Here is a 24,202-nt window from a genome sequence, read left to right on the forward strand (position 1 = left end):
TAGATAAATTAATTTTTTTTTTTTTTTCAGTCTTCCTCTCACAGAGATCCTCACAATAGGGTTTATTATCCAAACTTCTCCTTTTTGGAAAAGAAGAAATTTTAAACATGGTAGAAATTGGACAACCTCCAAATCATAACACACTCACACAGCCACACTACACACAATAATATACTAATATGTAATGCAGGCCTAAAAACTTCCAACGAAAAAAACTCAAACTACTCCACAATAATCTACTTTTTAATAAAGCTGGACCCAAACACTTTACTGGTTATCTCTAACATTTGCATAGTCAAATTGCCAAGAATAAAATATAGATGCATACACTGCTATTGCAAATAGCCCAGCAATTACAATGCACACTATTGGTAACGCTGATTCTTTTGACCATTTCTTGTCAAATCTAAAGGTGACAGCAGCAAACAGCATAAAAAATATCGGTAAAAATTCCACTAAGAATGTAAATAGTGGCTTTGGTTTTGGTTCTTTAACATCACTAATTGCACATCCTTCAGGTGAATATTTTTGTTTCAACATTGGATCTATGGCATATTTTAGCATAATAAATTCAATTATTGAACCAATAAACTGTGCAATAACATAAATTAGTGCACGTGTCAAGGTTATAACACCCTTTAGTGCTGCGATATATGTGACAACGGAACTCATGTAACCGTCAGAAAATGAAATTATGACTACTAAAAAAAATATGATATAATAAATATTACAACGGGTACTAACAATATTGAATCCTTTCCGTTGGAGTCCAAACATGAAATGATTGAAACTGTTGATAATAACGCAAGTTGCAACCAATTCAGTCATTGCCGCCTTCTATGTTTGAAACAAGAAGAAGAAAATGAAATAAAACATCGTCCTTTGCATGAAGATACTTCATATTCATATATAATTTCGATATTTAATATAAAGTGATTAGTCATGTGAAGATATTTTTGTGTAAAAATAATTAAATAGTTTAACATGTTTGAACGAAAACTTGATTACCCAGTGAACCGGTTGGTTTATTTTTAATCCGGACCGAGTTATGCTTAAAACTTTTTCTATTTAAAAAACTGGAAACCGGCGTCGTTTTGAAGGAGGCATCCCTAATGCCCTAACCCTGGAGCCCTCAACGTGTCTCTTTCTCTTCACTCTCTCACGGCTGGTGTTGTCGCACTCAGGCGCCGTCGTCTCCGGTCTCACTCACTCACTCACTGTCTCGCACTCAAGCTAGTCAGTCGCCGGCGGCAGCTGGTGGTCGTTGTCGTCTTCTTGCTTCGGCCGTCAGTTGGTCCCTGGGCAGGTGAGTTCCAACAAATTGCCCTGTTTTTCGTTGTTATAAATCATCACTACACCTTGAATTTGTTGCTGAAAATAATCACCGAGCTAATTTTTCTTTTCTTTTGAAAATCATCACTGATCATTAATGGTGGTTGAATTTGTTGCTGATTTTGAACCTTGAATTTGTTGTCGTCTTACTTAAATAATCTTAGTTATCATTTTTATATGAAGATTCACCTCAGGATAATTCAACTCGAGAATTTCTCTAAGTTCGTGGAATTTAATAACGATAATGAGAATGAAAGAAAGAAATGGCTGTGTGTGAACTAAAGATGAAAACATGTGGATGTTAATGTGTAATTTGGAAGAAAGAAAATCAATCAATCAAGAAAGAATTTGAAAAGAGAATTTAAGAGAGGCAGACTTAAATTTCATCTCTCATAATCCATCATTTTTCTAAGTACTATTTAAATTATTTCTACTTATAACTGCCGTATGAGATTATCTCTATGGAAAAGAATTCATGGGCACCCACGAAAACAAAAACAAGAAACTTGTACCACGTTACTTGAGAAACAGCCATGTGATCTTAATTTAAGAGATGTGAAGGAGTTGCAGTATTGTAATGAAGGATCTTACTCTTTTAAAAGGGTTTAAATGCTGAAAGATACACACATGCTTCTCTCAAGTGACGAAATGCATTCACTAGAGACCTTTAAAGTAGGTTGACACTCAGCTGTATGGTTGAGAGTTCATAACACATTCAATGAAAGATAATGCCATTTGCTTTGCAAGGAAACTGCTATACATGTACCTTAATAATGTCTTTTCTTTCTCTGCGTAATGCAGTCAGAAACAGGGTCCCTTGAACCATGTGAACCATGTGCTGTTCTTAAGTAGTTCATTGTCGGTGAGCCTAGCTTAGAAGATATACAATACCCCAACATATAATAAGCTTAGCTTATATGAATCTCAATCATATCATACACTTACTCACCTTCATAGCTTCTTATTAGTGTCACTGGAACTCTGAGATTATTGCAGTTCATATCATAAATTTACTCACCACATGCTTCACGTTCTTTGTCTACTCTACCACAATTATTCCCTCCAAATCCCACTCTACCTATATTAGTATGAAAACGTCCTTTGATTAGATATAAGTAGCAATATAGGTAGCCTTCATTACAATGATTGTCTCCTTCTTTTTCCACTTGAACTGGTGAACTGGAATACTTTTTATAATAGAAAAATAAATAAATAAATAAATACATCATGTGTAATGCATTCTTTTCTGAAAAAATTAGTTAAAATCTTTATTCCAGGCCTAATGCATACGTTTCTTTTTCTTAAAGCTTACAACATGAAACAATTTGGTGGACCTCATAAAAAGCTTAAAGCTTGGCATGTTACATTTTGCCTTTGGAACCTTAATTTGAGCATCTTATGGGTTGTGGTTTCTTTTTCTTTTCATATTCTTTATATATATAGTCACCAAAAAATATTCTTTATATATATCACATTCATATGGTTCTTAGATCAAGTAGAGTGACCCTATATATATCTCCCACTATATAATTTTGTTTCCAATTTTACCACCATAATTATTCTATATATAAAACTAGGACATCATATATGTGGTAAAAAATTGACAGTTGAAGCACAATAATTTGATCAATTGTACAATAATGGGAGCAGCGAATTGATAACAATAGTGAGAATAATAATAATGCATGCAACTATTGAATTGTGTCTCTACATTTGATCAGTCACGAACATGTACATTTGATGTTTTATACCCACCAAAAATAGACAACATAACAGAATATGATGGCATGTGAAATAGCCCAAGGTCGTATTCAATATTTAGGTCTTCAATAATGCAAAGAGAATCAATATTCACCAGTAAATAATATATGGAGAGAGAGCGCATTAATTATTTTTCAGTTGACACTAATTAAATCACAAGATTCAATTTCAAAAATTATATTGAGTATGTCAATTGACCATTATAATATTATGGTAGTATTTAATTATCATTATACTAAAAGTTGCGAGACAAATTCACTTAAATACTAACATGGATCGCATTATTTTAAAGTAGAGATCTTAGTGAATCATTTTTAAATCAAATTAACTTGTCCATCAGTTTTAAAACCAAAAAGAAAAATTACATCTAACTATTATCACGTGCTTTAATTTGAGCTTATGTTTAATAAATGTCGTAGCAGGAGTCTTTAGATACTTAACAAATTAATTTAAGACTATAAATAGCATAAACAAATTTAGATTCTTTGGAAAGTGATCACCACTTCTATAGAATGATTTGCTAGAAATTAGCAAAGGTAAAATGTCATCGCAAGCAAATTCAACGTTTTCAAAAGCCACTCGGTCTTAATCATATGGCAAGCAATGTTTTTGATAAAAAAATTTACGTTGCCAAAATAGTGTTTACACTTTACATTATTTAAAAAGAAAATAGCTAAAGTGTATAAACATAAAACTTAAGAGATAAAAAATAGTTAAAATTATGAAATCAAATTCAAGATAAATAACGTATTTGTATTTTAAGTTAATCAAAAATTTATTTATCTATCAATAAAAAAGTTAAAAATTTATTTATCTTTTTTATTTGTTTTTATATAACCCAAATAACTATAAGATTATTCACGGTATTTATGTAGTTTATAAAGTTAATTTAAAGATAATTTTTTAGGGAAAAAAGTTGGTTTACTTAGAAGATCAGCCAAAAAGATTGATTTTAATTCAAATAAAGTAAATTAATTCAATTTTATTTCCTACACTTCACAATAATTTTAAATATTATTTCAGTTAAATATGCATGAGACATTTTTGTTGTTACCCCTAGCAAATACTAAATTTATAATTAACATAATAACATACATCTAAAATTACAATAAATAGATATTTTTGTTTTTAATTTCTAAATTAAATTTTTTTAATTTTAAAATTGATAAAGAAAATATAAAATAATAAACTTAAAATATAACAAAAAAAAATATTTAATTTTATGATATCACTTATTCTATTGTGCAACACATTTTGACAATCACATAGAAAATTAAAAGATTTATGTGAAACTGCAGTAAGAAGTCTGAAATTTATGTGAAAGATTCTCTCTCCATTACATGCAATGCAACTACATAACATACCCTTTCTCCCTCCCTCTTCTATTAAAAACCTTCTCCTCAACTTCACACACACTACTTGAATTGAATTGAAGCTCTTTTAAACACACAATGGAGCCCCTTTTCTCCACCAAACACAACAACAATCCTTCTAAAAAGTATACCTTCGTTCTCTAAATTATTGCAGTTCAAGGTCCATGCCGGGCACTCCTCGCTGACCTGGAGACCAACAGAAAACGCGGACGTCCAACGCTGGCTTCTCGTTCTTCATGGTGTGTGTGAAGTTGAGGGGAAGGTGTGTAATAGAAGAGGGAGGGAGAAAGGGTATGTTATGTAGTTGCATTGCATGTAATGGAGAGAGAATCTTTCACATAAATTTCAGACTTCTTACTGCAGTTTCACATAAATCTTTTAGTTTTCTATGTGATTGTCAAAAGATAATTTAATAGTATAAATTTAAATCATGCTGTAAGCCATTATGATAGATCAGAATCCAAATTTAAACTATTATATTACCTTAATGCATGATAATGACTTAAAATGTATATCTCCAAAAACCAAGTTTCTAGTCAAATAGAATGTTAAATTCTTCTACAAACAAAATTATTCAAAGCTTTAAATTTGTGCAATATATGCAGAGAGATTTAGAAACTGCCATAAGAAATCTGAAATTTATGTGAAAGATTCTCTCTCCATTACATGCATGCAACTACATAACATACCCTTTCTTTATGTGAAAGAATCCCTCAACTGGACACACACTAGTTGAATTGAAGCTCTTTCAAACACACAATGGAGTACCTTTCCAGTTTCCTCCACCGAATACAACTACAATCTTTCTATCTAATTCTCTCCACTTAGAGAACCAGTCTCCACTACCACCAAAGCCACGTCCTCTATCGCCGCCGGTGTTCAGTTCGGATGGGTTTACAGCTCATCTTGCTGACACGCTACGTCCAGCTGCTTATAGTATCCCACACACTTGGACCGCTCCAATAAGTGGGATGCTCGTCCAGCATATCGTAGAGTACCATAGTGACCGCTGCACGTAGGGCTGCCTTTCAAAAGCTTTTTTTTATTTAATTTTATCATAGTCATTCTATTGTTTGTAAGAAGAGAACTAAGAATCGGAGCATTGTGAAATGATCCCAAACTCAAATAGAAGCAAATCATATTTCTGTGTTCTTATGTTCCTTTCAACTAATTCATGCGTATATATATAGGCAAAAGATGAAACTCTTTTGGATTGAAAACTAAAATAACTGTACAAATAATGAAATTTGATTTTAAATTTTGAATTTAATTTATTGGTTGTGTTATTTGGCTCCCACACTATTATTTTGTTTCACATGATTTTAGTTTTTCTTTCCAATCCATAAACATCATTATTAAATGTGGTTAAACATCACTATGTTGTTAACGTGTTTCTTTTACCACGTAAGAAAAAGTAAATAAAGACTAAAGAGAGGAACATGCAACATCATCTTCATGCTATGCGATCTAATAAAGCATGAAATTGGCTGTATTTTCCAACAAATCAAATGGAGACAAACATTGAAATGAAGGCTACCTATATTGACACCTATATCTAATCAAAGGCCCTTTTTATGATAGAAATACATTACTAAATGTATATTATTGATTTATGGGAAGACTGAGTTGTAAATATTAAGCACTTCGATAGATGAAATTTGAAGTTGTTGTAACACGCTATATATGCCATGTTTCAACTTTAAAGTTGGTCCAATCTATTTTGATTGGGTATAATTTAAGAATATACAAAGTTGAGCTTTGCCAGCAACAATCTCGATTCAATAATTGAATTGCATCAAGATTGATTAAAAAAATACGCATTACCTCAAGTCCTCAACCTATAGGAAATTAAAAGTAGTTTACGAATGCTTATAAATTCATAAATAAGATGCGTAGACAATGTACATAAAACGTGTATGGTCCAATGCCACAACAAAAATTACCAAATATGATACCAATCTGTTTTGGATGCTAATGACAATACTGGCAACTGCTACAACAAAAGCAAATCTAGGTGGTCCAAATCTCAATTCAATAATGGTGCTTGAGCTGTCAATTTTTTTTTCTGTAATGTAGTCAGAAGCAGGGTCCCTTGATGTTCTTAATTTCATTATCGGTGAGCCTATTTTAGAAGATATACAATACCCAACATAATGAACATATAATAAACTTAGCTTATATGAATCTCAATTATATCATAAACTTACTCACCTTTTAAATAATTTTTTTTTTAATTTCAGCAAAAAATCCCGAGTTCACCCGTTCACGTGGAAAAAAGAAGGAGACAGACATTGAAATGAAGAGTACCTATATTGCTACTATACCTAGCTAGATCTAATCAAAGAACGTTGAAGCATGTGGTGATGGGCCTAAGGGTAATGCAGAAGAACCACCTTCATTTATCATTTCACGCTTTCTGACTGCAAATCAGAAAACAAAACATACAATTTTATCAATTGTTATCCAATTCCTTCTTCAACATTTTTTAGCTAATAAATAGAAGGAAAAAAAATACAAAAATTGACACTAATCATATTACTTAATCAAATTAAAATTAGTAGACACTAATTAAATCACAAAATTCAATAAAAATAAACATTCAAAACCTAAAAATGATAACTAAAATTATTTTAAAAAAAATCAAAATCTAACGAATCGAAATATCTAAAATTTTTTGAAAAAAAACATTCAAACACTAAAAAAATTATCTAACACTACTAGAATATAAATACACATTGAAAATAAATTAAACCATATATATATATATATATATAAATACATTGGTGACTGATTTTAAAAACTAATTTTAGTTCATAAATAGCATTTCTAATGAATAATATACATTTAGTAATGTATTTCTATCATGATAAATACATACTATGTATTTTACTTAAGTACATTCAACTTACAGGTTACTGTTGAGTGTTGAGGTAAGAAAAATTGATCCAAAAGACACGAGTTGAGATTCCAATTATCACTACTTTTTATTTTTGTTGTAGAAATAATATTTTTTGAAATACATAATAATTAAAAAAAATTCTAAGCACAACATACATGTTGGATAAAAAAACACTCTTCTCTGCATCTTATTTGACTGCTGCTTTGTTCTCTATTTTTTCTTTTACGAAGATGATACATAAAACTAAAAATATCCACCAACTACTATAGATGAAATATGTATTATGATAGTAATGTTTATCCACCAACTCTGCATCATAGAACAATATAATATTATTGTAATGTTTATATTTATCTTTTTTATACTATAGATGAAATATGTATTATGATTTAAAGATCTAAATACTCTCTAAAATACACATGTCCGTAAATAAAATTTTTAGTTAATTTATGGTCTAATTACTCTGTTGGTCCTTATAATTTCGTAAAATTTTTAATTAGGTCCCTACACTTTTTTTCTTTTTAATTGGGTTCTTGCACCAATTTTTTTTTTCAATTAAGTTCCTCTTAGTAGTAATTGACTTAATTTTATAGGGATCTAACTAAAAAAAAGAATTGGTACAGGGACCTAAATAAAAAGAAAAAAAAATGTAGGGACCCAATTAAAAAAAATTTGGTGCAAGGATTCAATTAAAAAAAAATATAAAGACCTAATTGAAAATTTTACGAAACTATATGGACCAAAAGAGTAATTAAACCTTAATTTATTTATTAATAAAACCCATAATTTTTATCATTTTATGATAAAATATGGTCAGTATCTCCCTTTTTCTTTTAGCTGGAAAGTAAACATTGTCCTCGGGCAGGTAAATTCCAACAAATGATCCTGTTTTTTGTTGCTGTAAATTATCTTTTCACCTTGAATTTGTTACTAATTATCGGTGATAATTAAATTTGTTGTTGTCTTACTAAAATAATAATTTAGCTAAATTTTTTATTATTGTATTGGAGCTAAAGATTTTATTGCTAAAAATTATCATAGTGAATTTAAAAAAAGGAGACTTAAATTTTACTTTTCATAATCTTTCGTAATTCTTTTAACTACTATTTAAATTATTTCTACTTATAACTAATTACTCTATTCATTATGTTAGGACCAAATTATACATGTTACATACATAAATTTTAATAATAAATGATAATAATTTATAAGGGTTTAAATGCCTTTATTCTCAAGATGAAAAGGCTGTAAAATGATACCAAGCTTAAAATTCAAGTGAATTACAAAAATGATAATTATAAGAAAAGAAGAAGGTTGGTGATGTACTCTCAGGTCATTGAAATTCAAAGTAATGGAAGAAGAATTGATAAGAAGTGAAAAGAGAGAATGATTGATTAAAAGAACCACACAGGAGTACTGAGTACCAATTACAATATATATAGCAAAAGGAAAAATAAATTACTAACTAATAGTGCTATAATTATGTCTAACAAATTAACCAACTTGACAGCTATACAAAAAACAAACTCTATTATGTTACATCCCCCGCAAGCTGGTATTACGTGGTTTGTGCAAATCAAGTAATCCCAGCTTGGAAAGCAAATGAGAGAATGGTCCTGGAGGAAGGGATTTAGTGAATAGATCAGCCGGTTGTTCACTGGAGACAACGTGCCTAAGATTAGAAACCCCTTCTTTGAACTTGTTTCGAGCCACATGACAATCAACCTCAACATGCTTGGTTCTTTCATGAAAGACAGGATTTGAAGCAATATAGATAGCAGATTTATTATCACAGAAGATATCAACCGGAAGAGGAGGAAGAATGTTGAATTCTTTTAGTAGTTTGAGTAACCAAACGAGTTCACAAGTGCCATTAGCAAGGGCGCGATATTCTGCTTCTGAGGACGACCTTGAATCCTCTGCCGGAATTTCGTCCACGTCCTCTGCCTCTTCCAGAAAATGAACCACCACAAACTGTACCTCTTCCAGAAAATGAACCGCCTCCAGTTGAGTTTTGCACCTCTAAAGAGTTAGTCACTATGTTGCTATTTGACAGGTCACAATTCAATTCTTGCTCTTGTTGGGTTAACATAGATAGTACTGTGTTGATTTCAGGTAACGGCTTTATTAACATGATTTGTGATTTAACATTTGAATATTGCTCATTCAATCCTTTTAAGAATTTGACAACATATTCCTCAGAAGCATAGTCTCGAACAATTTGTAATCCACATAAACATCCATTAACACAAGCAACACAACTAGGAATAGCACGTAAATTTTCTAATTCTTCCCAAATAGCTTTCAACATAGCAAAGTAAGAGGTAACAGTAAGATCACCTTGTTTGAGTGCATAAAATTCTTCTTTTAACGTACCAACTTGAAAGACATCTCCCTGTGAGTAACGACGTTTTAAATCATTCCACAAGTTTGGAGCTGAGCTAATCCGCATCACGCTCTTAGCGATTTCAGGGCTGAGAGAGAGGTTGATCCAGGAGAGGAGAAAATTGTTACACCTATCCCATGCTTCAAAATTAGGATCACCTTCACCTGGTTTTAGAATGGATCCATCGAGGAATTTCACCTTGTTCTTCGATCTGAGTGCTCTCCACATATCGTGCGACCACTGATAATAATTTTGAGGTGTCAACTTAAGTGGAATTAGGGCCAAACCAGGACTTTCTCCTGGATGAAGAAAATAATGGCTAATCGGATCAGAAATTGCAGAAGAGGAACTAAATCTGCCAAGATGTGCCTGGAATTGAGAGAATTGACGCATGAAAGCGGTGAAATTCTCAAAATCTGCAGCGGAATTTGATGAAGGGCTTGCATTCGGATTAGCTAAATTATCTGCCATAGTTGGATCTTCTCGCTCTGATACCATGTAAAATGATACCAAGCTTAAAATTCAAGTGAATTACAAAAATGATAATTATAAGAAAAGAAGAAGGTTGGTGATGTACTCTCAGGCATTGAAATTCAAAGTAATGGAAGAAGAATTGATAAGAAGTGAAAAGAGAGAATGATTGATTAAAAGAACCACACAGGAGTACTGAGTACCAATTACAATATATATAGCAAAAGGGAAAATAAATTACTAACTAATAGTGCTATAATTATGTCTAACAAATTAACCAACTTGACAGCTATACAAAAAACAAACTCTATTATGTTACATCTGAACTTAAATTAAAAACATACAATAAAGGATATTAATATTTAGTTTGTGTTCTTCTGTGTTCCTTTCAACTAATTTATAATATATAGTAAGAAGAAAAGAAGAAGTTAGTTCGATATATACTAAAAGTGGTGAGAAAAAAATTTGCCTAAAATTCACCTAAATCTTATTCAATGCAGTAAAGAATCTTGTGATTTAATTAGTGTCCATTAATTTTAATTTGATTAAGTAATATGATTAGTGTCCATTTTTTTTTCCTTCTATCTATTAGCTTAAAAATGTTGAACAAGTGATAAAATGGTATGTTTTGTTTTCTGATTTACCGTCAGATAGAGAGCGTGAAATGAACATAATTATTAAGGTGGTTCTTCTGCATCACGCACCCTTAGACCTATCACCACATGCTTCCACTCTTTGTTTACACTACCCTACCATAATTATTTCCTCCAAATCCCACTCTACCTATATTGGTACAAAAACGTCCTTTGATTAGATATAGATAGCAATATAGGTACCCTTCATTTCAATGTTTGTGGGAAATATATATGGGGTCACTGTACTTAATCTAAGAGCCATGTGAATGTCAAAACATGTGGTGATGAGCCTCCTCGGTGTTAGTTAGATGAACACATTGATGCAGAAGAACTACCTTCATTTCACGCTTTCTGACTGCAAATAGATAGAAGAAAAAAATAATCGACACAAATTATATTACTTAGTCAAATTGAAATTCGTAGACACTAATTAAATCACAAAATTCAATAAAAATAAACATCTAAAACTTAAGAAAAAAGAGATAACTAAAATTATTTAAAAAAAATAAAAACTAACAAATTGGGATATTTAAAATTATTTGAAAAAGAACATTCAACACTACAAAAAGAAATATTTAACACAATTAAAAAATATATCCAAGACTTAAAAAAAAATCCAAAATATATAAGAGTAAGGAGAAAGTAGTTGTAGCAGTAGCAGTGACGAAAGAAAAAATGAACTTGTGTGTGAACTAAGGATGAAATACATGTGAATATAAAATGTGTAATTTAGAAGAAAAAATAAAAAAAGAATTTGAAAAGAGAATTTAAGAGAGAGACTTAAATTTCATTTCTTATAATCTATTATAATTCTTCTAACTATTATTTAAATTATTTCTAATTATAGTTAATTATTCTACTAATTATGGACCAAATTATACATGTTTTTATACATAAACTTTAATAATAAAACTCAAACTTGTAAAAATTTATTAGTAGAATCATAAATTTGATCGATTTTAAATTTAAACTTATAAACTCAAAAGTTTTTATAACTTTTGTATGAGATTATCTCTATGGAAAAATTTTATAGATATAATAAAAGATAGTTATTTGTATAATTTTTAAAATTATCTTTATTAATTTCTACTAATTATGGACCAAATTATACATGTTTTTATACATAAACTTTAATAATAAAACTCAAACTTGTAAAAATTTATTCATAGAATCATAAATTACATCGATTTTAAACCTAAACTTATAAATTCGAGAGTTTTTTATAACTTTTGTATAAGATTATGTTTATTGAAAATTTTTATGAACACGAATATAGGTAAGAAATTTTGTACAATAAAAAATAGTTATTTGTATAATCTCCAAAGTTATTTTTACTAATTTATGTTTCAAAAATTAAAATCTTTTATATTTATATTATCAACTATTTTAATAAGTACAAATAATTGTATTTTTTATTGAATAGGATTAAAACATAAATATTAAAACAAAATAACATTGAATAACTACTTTAGTTTCAATCAATTTAAAAGTAAACGTTACAAAGACCAAACACAAGTTATAATTTTATCTAACATTATTATAGTTATTTGTGTATTTTATAGTACTATTAAAGTAAATACAAAAATGTGTTGAATGATAAAGCATAAAGTTGATTGCAATCGTCTAAAATTAAGAATGAGCAATAGTATTTCTTTTTATGTAAAACAAACTATATAAAAGTAATTTCATCTCTTTGAACTATAGTATAAACTTTTCATTGATTTTAATTTTTGAAACAATCTAGCATATCCATCTTTCATCATAAATTATTTTTGAGGAAGGCTAGGGGCAGCAATTTTAGTGTTTTGTAACCATCAATTGGCCATCAATAGTATTTTTAATGGTGTGAAATTATATCTAATGGTGAGAGATCACTCACTTTTGTTTCGATGGTTAAGTGCTGGCCAGAAAACACAAAAGTTGCTGCCCCTAGACTTTTCCTTTATTTTTAAAAGATGCAATTGTAGAAACAAATGAAAGCAACTTATTTTATGTGTCTCTTAAAAAAAATAAAAATACTTTAATCTACAATTTAAGATCCAACACATGTGATGTTTATAATAAAGAAAAATGTCTTATAAATTTTAGCCTTTTCATCTTGAGAGTAGAAGGCATTTGAATCCTTATAAAAGATTAGGGTACTAAATTAAAGGTCTTATCGATTATGGTAAAAAATATTTTCCAAAAATAAAGATGACATTTTTTATAATAGAAAAAAAAACATTATGAGTAATACATACTCTTAAAAAAATTAGCTAAAATCTTCATTTTCTTTTATTTATTTTTTTAAAGGAGGAAGCTGAAAGCTTTCAGAGAAATTTACAAACTATATATCAAAAGGTGTTTCTCTTGCACTTTCACAGAGATAACTTACTGTCTTTTGACATGCTTATGTTGCATAGAATGGAGTCCTTTTATATAGTAAGTGGATCATGATGCATGTGTTTAGTGCTTTCAAAACTTTTAGCTAAATCCAAACCAATAATATATCTATCTAAATAGGCACATGTATGTTAAGGGAAGTTTTGTGGTGCTGATTCTCTTTATCAACATGGTATGCTTACAAGTCGTGTAAGCATAAGCAGGCAACACGTGTATTGAAATATGTAAAAACGGTGTTGAGGGAATGGCACTGAGGATTGATGCGTCTTTTTTGTTCTTGTTTTTCGTAAAATGAAAGATGTATAATTAGTTGTTAATGGAATTACTTAAGAAAAATAATAAGTGGGCTGCATAAATTAATGGAACAATATGGTTTCAATAGAAGATAATATTGGACTCCAAAAATCAGCATACATATATATGTGGTCCTAATTGGAGGAACAAGGGAATGTAAAATTTTTTTGTGACAAAAAAAGGAAAAAGAGGTACCAAAAGTGAAATTAATTGAGTCGATCAAAACCGAAAAAAAAATTTAATTAAAACGATGGCTTAATGTTCCGTCATAGTATTACCACACTCCTCTAAATCGTATACGGTATACTATTTAAAATTGTATTTCCTATAATATAAACCTTGAACAACAAATACCATATAGCAAACTATAATATATACCTATACATCAAATATGCTGGTTCTCTATTATATGGTCATTAGTGCACGAATTATAGTAATAACATCTTTTAAAAGTGCCTATTTAAATATATCATTGGTTTGGATTTAGCTAAAAATTTTGGAAGCACTAAACACATAAAGTAAGTTATTTCTTTTGAAAGTGCAAGGGAAACACCTTTTTATAGTTTGTAAATTTTTCTGAAAGCTTTCAGTTTCCTCCTTTAAAAAAATAAATTAAAAAAAATGAAGATTTTAACTAATTTTTAAAAGAGTATGTATTACTCATAATGTATTTTTTTTCTATTACAAAAAAGGTAATCTTTATTTTTGAAAAATATTTTTTATCATAATCAATAAAACCTATAATTTAGTATCGTAATTTTTCACAAGGGTTCAAATGCTTTCTACTCTCAAAATGGAAAGACTAAAAATCTATAAGATATTTTTTCTTATTATAAGCATTACATGTGTTGGATCCTAATTTGTAGATTAAAGTATTTTTAATTTTTTTTAGAGACACATGAAATAAGTTGGTTATTCATTTGTTTTTACAATTGCATCTTCTAAAAATAATTTATGAAAGATGGGTATGCTAGATTGTTTTAAAAAATAAAAACCAATGAAAAGTTTATACTATAGTTCAAAGACATGAAGTTACTTTTATATAATTTGTTTTACTGAAAAAGAAATATTATTGGTAATTCTTAATTTTAGAATATCACATCAATCAACTTTATGCTTAACAATTCAATACTTTTTGTATTTACTTTAATAGTACTATAAAATACACAAATAATAACTATAATAATGTTAGATAAAATTATAACTTATGTTTGGTCTTTGCAAGATTTACTTTTAAATTGATTCAAGTTAAGGTAGTTATTCAATGTTGTTTTATTTTATTTTAATAATTATGTTTTTATCATATTCAATAAAATGATTATTTCAAAGAAAAAATCCAGTGACCATCTCCAATCCTCTAAATCGGGTTTTGATCTAATTTCTTCCAATTTTAACAAATTCTTTGCCAAGCATTTGACGGTAAAAAGACACTTATATTATATGATATATAATGTGACCCCTTCTCAATTCTCTCATTTTTATTTCTTTCTTTCTCATCAATTCAGTTACCCTAATAAAAATTCTCACCACCCTCACTACCCAATAGTACTGACACCATTCAATTCAATTACATCACAATAAGTCACAATTTTTTCCCTCTTTTTCTTTTCCATTTAAATTTTAATAATTTTACCTCATTTTTTCTTTCTTTTTTGGTACTTTTATTCCTTCCTCTTTGAATAAAATAAAAGAAAGAAAGAAACAAAGAATCACTCACGCTATAGCTATACCTAGCTAGCCTTGATCAATGTAGTACTAATAATAGGGTGAGAGACTTGTATTGGGTAGGGTTTTCTTTCCACGTTTTTTTATTATTATTTTTATTCAAACATTGATAAGCTGTTCCTTTTCATTATTCTGAGTATCACAAGTGGTCTTGTTGAAGATGGAGATATTGAAGGTGACAGTGGCTGAAGTAATTTCCATATTCTTCTTCACGTTTAGTTGGTGATACACTTGCCTTAGTCTTCTATCCCCCTTTTCAGTGCTTCTTGGTGAGCTACATTTTTATGTAATAAATCAATGAGATTATATAATTAATTAATTAATTTCAATCTTTGATAAGAAGAAAAAATATATATTGGCATGCATATTTAAAAAAAAAAATTTAATATCAGCAATTTTTAGTATTTTTAATTATTATTCCAACATTATAAAATTTTTTACTTATGAACAGTACACACGTAAATGAAGAAGGAGAAAGAGAAGACAAGAAACGAAAGAAAAGAAGAAGAAGAGGAAGAAGAACGTGCAGCAAGAAGAAGAAGAAGAATGTGCAGTAAAAACGTGCAGTAACGGTTGAAGAAGGAGAAAGAGAAGGCAAGAAACGAAAGAAAAGAAGAAGAAGAAGAAGAAGAAGAAGAGGAAGAAGAACGTGTAGCAAGAAGAAGAAGAAGGTACAGTGAAAACGTGCAGTAATGGTTGAAGAAGGAGAAAGAGAAGGTAAGAAACGAAAGAAAAGAAGAAAAAGAGGAAGATGAAGAAGAACGTGCGCAAGAAGAAGAAGAAGAAGGGGTACTTGTAAAGACTTGTATAAAAAAACGCTTATACGGAAAAAGTTTCTCAAATAAAAAATACACAAACTTTTCACCTTATTTAAAAATACCACCTTCTACCCCTGTATTAAAAATACAAAGCGTATAAAATTTTTCACTTATGAACAGTATAAGAAAGCCTTAATCTATTAGAATTTGTTTCAACTCAGGATATAAGATATTATTATTATTATATAGTAAATAACTAATAATGCTAGTTTCTTTCTGTATTATATATATTTTCTATGGGAGACCACTTTAATAAAAACACTAAAAATGTCTTTTTTAAAGACGTTCACACATGTCATGTTATTATTGGATATTCTTATTAAAATCGGTTAATAATTTATTTTTTATTATAAACCAGAATAAAATCGGTTTATTATAGTAACAATAATAAATCTAATTGTCTGCATTATAATTATTAGACCCGATTTGATCTGATCGAATTATACCATCTAAACCGAATATCTTTAAATTTTTTGATAAAAAGACAATTATATCCCTGACTTTTTATTTTTCGGACATTTAAATCCCTAAAAATTTAAAAATACAATTAAATCCCTAAAAAAAATTGAATTTATTGTTATTGTTATAAAAAAAAATCGGTTTTATTCAAATTTGTTAAAAAATTCAAAAATAACCGATTCATTAATACGTTATACGTCTAACAATAATGCGACACGTAAATGCTTTTACAAAAAGATATTTTACGCATCTTTATGGGAGCATCCCTTTTCTATGAACATACCAAAGGATATTCAATGCTAATTGTACTAGATTAGAGTAAAATGAGAGACAAATATTTAATATTATAAGATTTTGAGTATGTAGCATGTTACTATAAAATCCTACATTTCCGTACAATCTTTTTATCATTATATTTTGACTAAAAGATAATAATATAATGACATATTATTTATTTATTTATTGTGTACTCATCATTCTATTAAATAGATCATGTATGTTGTGCTTAGAATTTTTTTTAATTATTATGTGTTTCAAAAAATATTATTTCCACAACAAAAATAAAAAGTAGTGATAATTGAAATCCCAACTTGTGTCTTTTGGATCAGTTACCTCAACAATCAGCAGTAACCTGTAAGTTGAATGTACTTAAATAAAATACGTAGTATGTATCATAATAGAAATACGTAGTATGTCATTACTAATCGGATGACTGAGTTGCAAATATTAAGCACTTGGTGGATGAAATTTAAGAATATAAAAGGTTGAGCTTTCCCAGCAAATATCTCAATTCAATAATTGAACTTGCATCATGATTGATTAAAAAGAACGCATTACCTCAATTCCTCAACTTATAGAAAATTAAAAGTAGTTTTCGAATGCTTATAAATTCATAAATAAGATTCGTAGGCAATATAATGTACATGAAACGTGTATATGGTCCAATGCCACAACAAAGATTCCCGACAATACTAGCAACAAGGGGCTACAACTATGGTACGTACCTACGTTAACCGTGGCTACAGGTGGCTAGTAATTGACCATCTAATAAAAATGTGAGCCTAGCTAGCTTAGAAGATATACAATACCCAACATATAATCAGCTTAGCTTATATGAATCTCAATCATATCATACACTTACTCACCTTAATAGCTTCTTATTAGTCTCACTGGAACTGTGAAATTATTGTCGTTCATATCATAAATTTATTCATAACATGTTTACCCTACCCTACCACAATTATTCTCTCCGAATTCCACTCTACCTATATTGGTATCAAACGTCCTTTGATTAGATATCCGTAGTAATATAAGTAGCCTTCATTTCAATGTTTGTCTCCTTCTCGCACTCCTTTTCTCTTTCTCCATGTGAATTGGCCATTATAATATGTTGGAAAATATAGCTATTTGATCAATTTCATGCTTTATTAAATCGCATAGCATGAAGATGATGTTGCATGTTCTTCTCTTTAGTCTTTATTTACTTTTTCTTACGTAGAAAAAGAAACACATTAACAACAGAATGATGTTTACCACTTTACTCACATTTAATAATGATGTTTATGGCTAGGAAAGAAAAACCAAAATCATGTGGAACAAAATAAAGCGTGTGAGAGCCAAATAATACAACCAATAACTATAGTCCATCATATCCTGATTTATTCACACATTGTCATACTTTATCAATTTTTCAATTCTTTAGGATAATGAATAACTAATGACAACAAGATTAATATTGCTTCTAAACCACTTACTTAGATCTCGTCAACAAGATTAATGAGTTGCTCTAATATTAACTTTGGTGATTTATGTTTAAAGAAAATGAGAGACGTTAATAGATTATTTTTAAGTCAACTCTTCTTGTACGAGATTAGAATAAAATGAGAGACACATGTTTAATATTTCAAAGCTGGGACTGGAACATCATATATGTGATAAAAAATTGATTCCTCAAGCACAATAATTTGATCATTTTTACAATAATGTGAACAGCGAATTGATAACACACGTGATAGTTATAATAATAATAATGCATGCAACTATTGAATTGTGTCTTTACATTTGATCAGTCACCAACATATAAATTTGATGTTTTATATCCACCAAAACTAGACAACATGACAAAGAATATGATGACATGTGACTTAGGCCAAGGTTGTATTTAAATATTTAGGTCTGCAAAGATCATCAATATTCACTAATAAATAATATATAAAGAGCGCATTAATTATTTTTCAGTTCACACTAATTAAATTATAAAATTTAATTTCGAAAATTATATTGACTATATCAATTGGCCATTATAATACGGTAATATTAAAAAACCAAAAAAAAAATAATTTATATAAATTTTAGCTAATTTTTTTTATTATCAAACATTTTTGTTATTATGGTGATATTTAATTATCACTATACTAAAAGTTGTGAGACAATAATTTACCTAAAATTCACTTAAATACTAACATGAGTCGCATTATTTTAAAATAGGGATTTTAATCATTTTTAAATCAAATTGACTTGTCCACCAGTTTTAGAACCAAAAATAAAAATTATATTTAACTATTGTCACGTATTTCAACTTGAGCTTATAATTATATTTAATAAATGTCATTCATAGTATGAGCCTTTAGCTACTTAATAAATTTATTTAAGACTATAAATAGTATAAACAAGTTTAGATTCTTTGAAAAGTAATCACCACTTCTATAAAATAATTCGTTAGAAATTAACAAAACATGATAATTTTATTTTTACAATTGATCTGATAGAGCTCTGCTATCTTATAAATATATCATATAGGTATCCAACAAAGTTTATAATAAAAAGATGGATCATCATAATCATCGCAACAGCAAATGTCTACGAAATATTTAAATTTGTGTACCTAGAAATTGAAATAGTGGCAATTATTAATTATAACAAAAAAAACATTTTATAAAATTTTTGGTAATATTAGAGAGATAAAAAAGTCAGAATTTATTTTATTTAGTATTCATTAATTGTGACAACAATAAATACACTATGCAATGATATACTGTATTACTGTCTCTTATCTTTAAGGGACCAATTAATATTTTTTATACTAAAATATGTAATAAATCCAAAATTACAAAAAAAATATTCATTTGAAAGCTGTGCAATTGGTAATGATCATAATATAAAAGTAGGATCAAAGCCACTAGTTGCATTTTTTATAGAATTTTCATTCACATCTTTGGTGCTGTTTACTTTGGGATTTGACAAGAAAAAGTTAGAGAAATTAGGATTACCAAGGGTGTCTGCTGTGACTGCTGGAGTATTGGCATTGACAACGTTTGTCTCTATAATTGTTACTGGATACTTAGGCTATGCTGGTGTTGGGTTTAATCCAACAAGGTGTTTGGGCCGCTTTGCTAATAAATGGATTATTGAGGAATGAACTTTTAGGTGCTTTTGGTTGGGTCTTTCTTCCCTTCATAATATATCATGAATTGTACAAATAATTGTATGCTAAGTGAGAGTGTGAGTGTGTTTGTATGAACAACAAAAACAAAAAAATTGTATGCTTTGTTTATTTATCTACAGAAAGAGTTCAATGTGTAATTGTTATATTCTGTTAAACAGCCGCGGATTGATTCTAACTTATTTGAAAGTCATATAATGCATTTCTGTTCTTACATTGTAAATTTGAATGCCATCTCCATTTTGTTATGTTCCATGTAATGTATTTTTGCTCTTACATTGTAAATTTGAATGTCATCTCCATTTTTTAATGCTGCATACAGATCCTTACATTATAGGGATATGTAATCAATAGAAAAAAAATTATTAAAAGTATTAATATTTTTATCTTTCAATCATTATAACTTCATAATTATAGAATTGTAATAAATTATAATTAACATAATAACATCTAAAATTACAATAAATAGAAGTTGAGTTAGTGTTCACTCCTCTATAAAATCATTATAATTTAAAATTATTAGCTTTTCCAAATATTTTATAAAAAAATTGTCATTGTCATTGTCAAAATGTGTTGCACAATAGAATAAGTGATATCATAAAATTAAAAAAAAATGATAGACAATTAAAACAATTGTTAAGGGGAACCAATCTGAGAGAATATGGATGCCATTTCAGCTTCATAACTTGGACCATTAACAAACTCAAGAAGAGCTTCACCATCAAAGCATAGAATTACAATTGAATCTCTCTTCAAACCAGCAGCCATACCAAACACCTATGAAACAAAAACCCCATTGGAGCATTAAAACAAACATCTCATATGCATTAATCCTGATTCATATGGTACATTGCTTTTACACGTCACAATAATATCCTTAGAATCATATTGCTATATGTTGTGACTAATGTATCTATCTTATCCTGATTTACACAAACTAAATGTGAAACAAAAATCAGAGATATATTTGATAAAAAGACAAACTAAATGTGTCATGCATATTTAACTGAAATAATATTTAAAATTATTGTGAAGTGTACAAAATAAAATTGAATTAATTTACTTTATTTGGATTAAAATTAAATTTTTTGGCTGTTATTTTAAGTAAACTAACTTTTTTCCCTCAAAAATATCTTCAAATTAACTTTATAAACTACATAAATACCATGAATAATCTTATAGTTATTTGCATTATATAAAAAAAATAAAAAAGACAAATAAATCTCTAACTTTTTCATTTAAAGATGAATAAATTTCTGTCTAACTTAAAATACAAATACCTCATTCACTTGAATTTGATTTCATAGTTTTTACTATTTCTTGTCCCTTGTAAAGTTTTATGCTTATGCACTTTAGCTTTTTTTTAAAAAAAAAATAATGTAAAGTGTAAACACTATTCTGGCAAGGTAAATTTCTTTATAAAAAACATTGCTTGCCATATGATTAAGACCGGGTGGCTTTTGAAAATGTTGAATTTGATTTTGTATTTTTATATATAAGATTGCGACATTTTTTAAAGTGACAATTTTTGTTATATTTTTGGTAAAAAATAAACGAGAATGTATAAATTCATAAATCTTGTATGTAAAATCTATTCAGGGAGACAGTTCAATTATACCAAGCAGTTTTAAAAATGATAGACAATACTATTGTGTAGAATAATCTAATCAACAAGTAATAAAGCCACATGAATTGATTTCTAGTTAAGGAACTTTAAAAAGAGGCAGGTTATAAGTAACAAGATCTGTTAGCAAAATATGGGTCAAAAGAAGAATCTAAACACTACTTTCTTGAAGATCATCAACAACCTAGTTTAAAATAGTAATCAATACATTTTTATGTTATTTTTTTAAGTACAAAAAAAAAATCATTGACACTAGAACAGTTTATTAAGGTGAGTAAGTTTATGATATGATTGAGATTCACATAAGCTAAGCTTATTATATTCTAAGCTAGGCTCACCCACGATGAACTTAAGAACATCACTTTATTTCTGACTACATTACACAGAAAGAAAAAGAGATTATCCCTCGCAAAACAAAAGTTGTTATGAACACTCAACTATACATCACATGGTTTCTGAATAAAGAAAAAGAGAAAAGGAGTGCAAGAAGATGACTTTTAAGAACATCACATGGTTGAAGGGACCCTGTTTCAGACTACATGACATCGAAAGGAGCCAACCTACAGTGCTACCTATATACCAATTTAGTAAAGGAAGAAAGTGGAGAGAAACCTATATCACATTGATTCTGACTACATTACACGGAGAAGGAAAAACAGAATATCAACGTACGTGTGTAGCAGTTTCCTCGCTTACTCAATCATATATCACATTTGATAAGAGAACAAAGAAAAGAAATTAAATAGGATCCGTCACTTACTCAAGTAATTCAGCATCTCAACCAACCTTCTTTTTGAGTATTTTCCCACTGAGAAAAGAAGAGAGAAATATTGATTCATCTCAACCATCTCGTAAATGGCTGCTGTTGGAGTAATTTGGCACAAATTTCTTGTCCTAATCGGTGCCCACGACTTCCTCTCAATAAAGGTTGAGCTTTCCTAGCAACAATCTCAATTTAATAATTGAACTTGCATCATGATTGATTAAAAAGAACGCATTACCTCAAGTCCTCAACCTATAGGAAATTAAAAGTAGTTTACGAATGCTTATAAATTCATAAATAAGATGGAAAATTGGTCTTAGCCTTGGCGCCGTACGCACGCGCTGCAGTTTCGAAAGTTCCGAGCCAGGGTCATGGATCTGGGCGGCGTCCATGGCCGTTTCCTAACAGATCTCTTTGGCGTGACTGCTTAACAAATTTATTGCGATTAAGGTGGTCATAATCCAAATCAAAACCATCTCTCTTCCAACTGTCAAACTCTCATAGGTTCTATCATATCTAGCCTCTATAGACGGCACCCTACTAGCAACTGCTACAACAAAAACAAATCTCAAATCAATAATGGTGCTTGAGCTGTCAATTTTTTACCACATATATGATGTCCTAGCTTTAAAATATTAAACATGTGTCTCTCATTTTTTACGAATTCAATGAAAGGTAATGCCATTTGCTTTGAGAGGAAAACTGCTACACATGTACCTTAATAATGTCTTTTTCTTTTTCTGTGTAATGTTATAAGCTAAGCTTATTATAGGTTGGGTATTGTATATCTTCTAAGCTAGCTAGGAGGAACTTAAGAACATCACATGGCATGGTTTCTGACTACATTACACAGAAAAAAAAGAAAAAGAGAAAATGAGTGCGAGAAGATGGTGGAGACAAACATCGAAATGAGCCTACCTATATTGCTACCTATATACGTTTTCATCGAAATCCTTCGTTACAAAATTGCATCAAATTAAGATCAAATGGCTGTTCCGACCAAGCAAGCTTAGCGTGCTGCCATTGTATTTGCCTTCAGAGAAATCCAAGTTCATCACCATCAGCAACCCCATGTCGTTCTGCGAAGCAGAGGCGTAGATTCCCTGGGCTTTTCCCACGAGCTTCGAGCTGGGCTCGGGCCCCGCTGTCAAGGGGTCGTCGATCATGACCACGGCTCCGAAGAGGGTGGGGGAATGTTTTGTCACTTGGGCCTCGGCCACCCTTATGGCGGTGGGCTTTGGGCCGCTGACAATGTCGTGGAAGTAGAAGTGGAGGTGGCTGAGCTTCTCTTTGCGGAGGGCCAGAGATGTCGGAGAAATGCTTCGATAGAAGCGTGGTTGTTTGGCTGTTACATAGGACGAGAAGAGGAAGAAGAGGACCGTGAGTGTGGAGAAGAAGGTTAAGGCTTTGGTCATGGTTGTTAATTGTTATTAGAGAAGTTCTGTGATTGCATTGGTTTTGGTGGATAAAGTTGGTATAAATTTAATCAATAAATAAAATATTGACCCATAATAAAAAAAAATTAAATCTAAAATTAAAATNCCAACATATAATAAGCTTAGCTTATATGAATCTTAATCATATCATAAACTTACTCACCTTAATATATAGCTTCTTATTAGTGTCACTGGAACTGTGAAATTATTGCCGTTCATATCATAAGCTTACTCATCACATGCTTCCAGTTTCTTTCTTTACCCTACTCTACTACAATTATTCCCTCCAAATTCTACTGTATCAATATTGGTATCAAAACGTCCTTTGATTAGATATCGGTAGCAATATAGGTAGCATTCATTTTAATGTTTGTCTCCTTCTCGCACTCCTTTTTTCTTTCT

At 29.6% G+C, this 24,202-nt stretch overlaps 2 protein-coding genes and 3 long non-coding RNA genes across 7 annotated transcripts; 1 reads left to right on the top strand and 4 right to left on the bottom strand.

The window, feature by feature from the left end:
* On the bottom strand, positions 102-2,633 carry LOC110269943. The gene is made up of 2 exons (XR_002358807.1): positions 2,099-2,633; positions 102-1,326 (listed from the first exon to the last, which is right to left on the bottom strand). It is a non-coding gene; the product is annotated as an uncharacterized LOC110269943 (long non-coding RNA).
* On the top strand, positions 118-5,484 carry LOC110269942. Of its 2 annotated transcripts, none has more exons than XR_002358805.1 (2): positions 118-1,306; positions 2,640-5,482. It is a non-coding gene; the product is annotated as an uncharacterized LOC110269942 (long non-coding RNA). The 2 variants fall into 2 exon arrangements; XR_002358804.1 differs by having other exon boundaries at positions 123-1,306; positions 4,621-5,484.
* Positions 8,902-10,249, bottom strand: LOC107632493. Its single transcript, XM_021117153.1, has 2 exons — positions 9,467-10,249; positions 8,902-9,387 (listed from the first exon to the last, which is right to left on the bottom strand). Exons 1-2 carry the CDS (start codon positions 10,247-10,249, stop codon positions 8,902-8,904), a joined length of 1,269 nt encoding a protein of 422 aa, XP_020972812.1.
* On the bottom strand, positions 20,587-24,196 carry LOC107629595. Of its 2 annotated transcripts, XR_002358806.1 has the most exons (3): positions 23,964-24,196; positions 22,362-22,911; positions 20,587-20,754 (listed from the first exon to the last, which is right to left on the bottom strand). It is a non-coding gene; the product is annotated as an uncharacterized LOC107629595 (long non-coding RNA). The 2 variants fall into 2 exon arrangements; XR_001617997.2 differs by lacking the exon at positions 23,964-24,196 and having other exon boundaries at positions 22,362-23,109.
* Positions 23,143-23,779, bottom strand: LOC107632492 (dirigent protein 11-like). The gene has a single exon (XM_016336164.2). It carries the CDS (start codon positions 23,777-23,779, stop codon positions 23,336-23,338), a length of 444 nt encoding a protein of 147 aa, XP_016191650.1. The 3' UTR covers positions 23,143-23,335.

This window comes from Arachis ipaensis, chromosome B03, assembly GCF_000816755.2.
Source record: "Arachis ipaensis cultivar K30076 chromosome B03, Araip1.1, whole genome shotgun sequence".
NCBI classification, from domain to species: Eukaryota; Viridiplantae; Streptophyta; class Magnoliopsida; order Fabales; family Fabaceae; genus Arachis; species Arachis ipaensis.

What these genes read in the sequence shown, in the direction of transcription:
- LOC107632493 (XM_021117153.1), bottom strand. Translation starts at nt 10,249, where the DNA reads ATGGTATCAGAGCGAGAAGATCCAACTATGGCAGATAATTTAGCTAAT. An exon ending in CGTTACCTGAAATCAACACA is followed by an intron (nt 9,388 to 9,466) that starts GTACTATCTATG and finishes CTAACTCTTTAG; the next exon opens with AGGTGCAAAACTCAACTGGA.
- LOC107632492 (XM_016336164.2), bottom strand. Translation starts at nt 23,779, where the DNA reads ATGACCAAAGCCTTAACCTTCTTCTCCACACTCACGGTCCTCTTCTTC.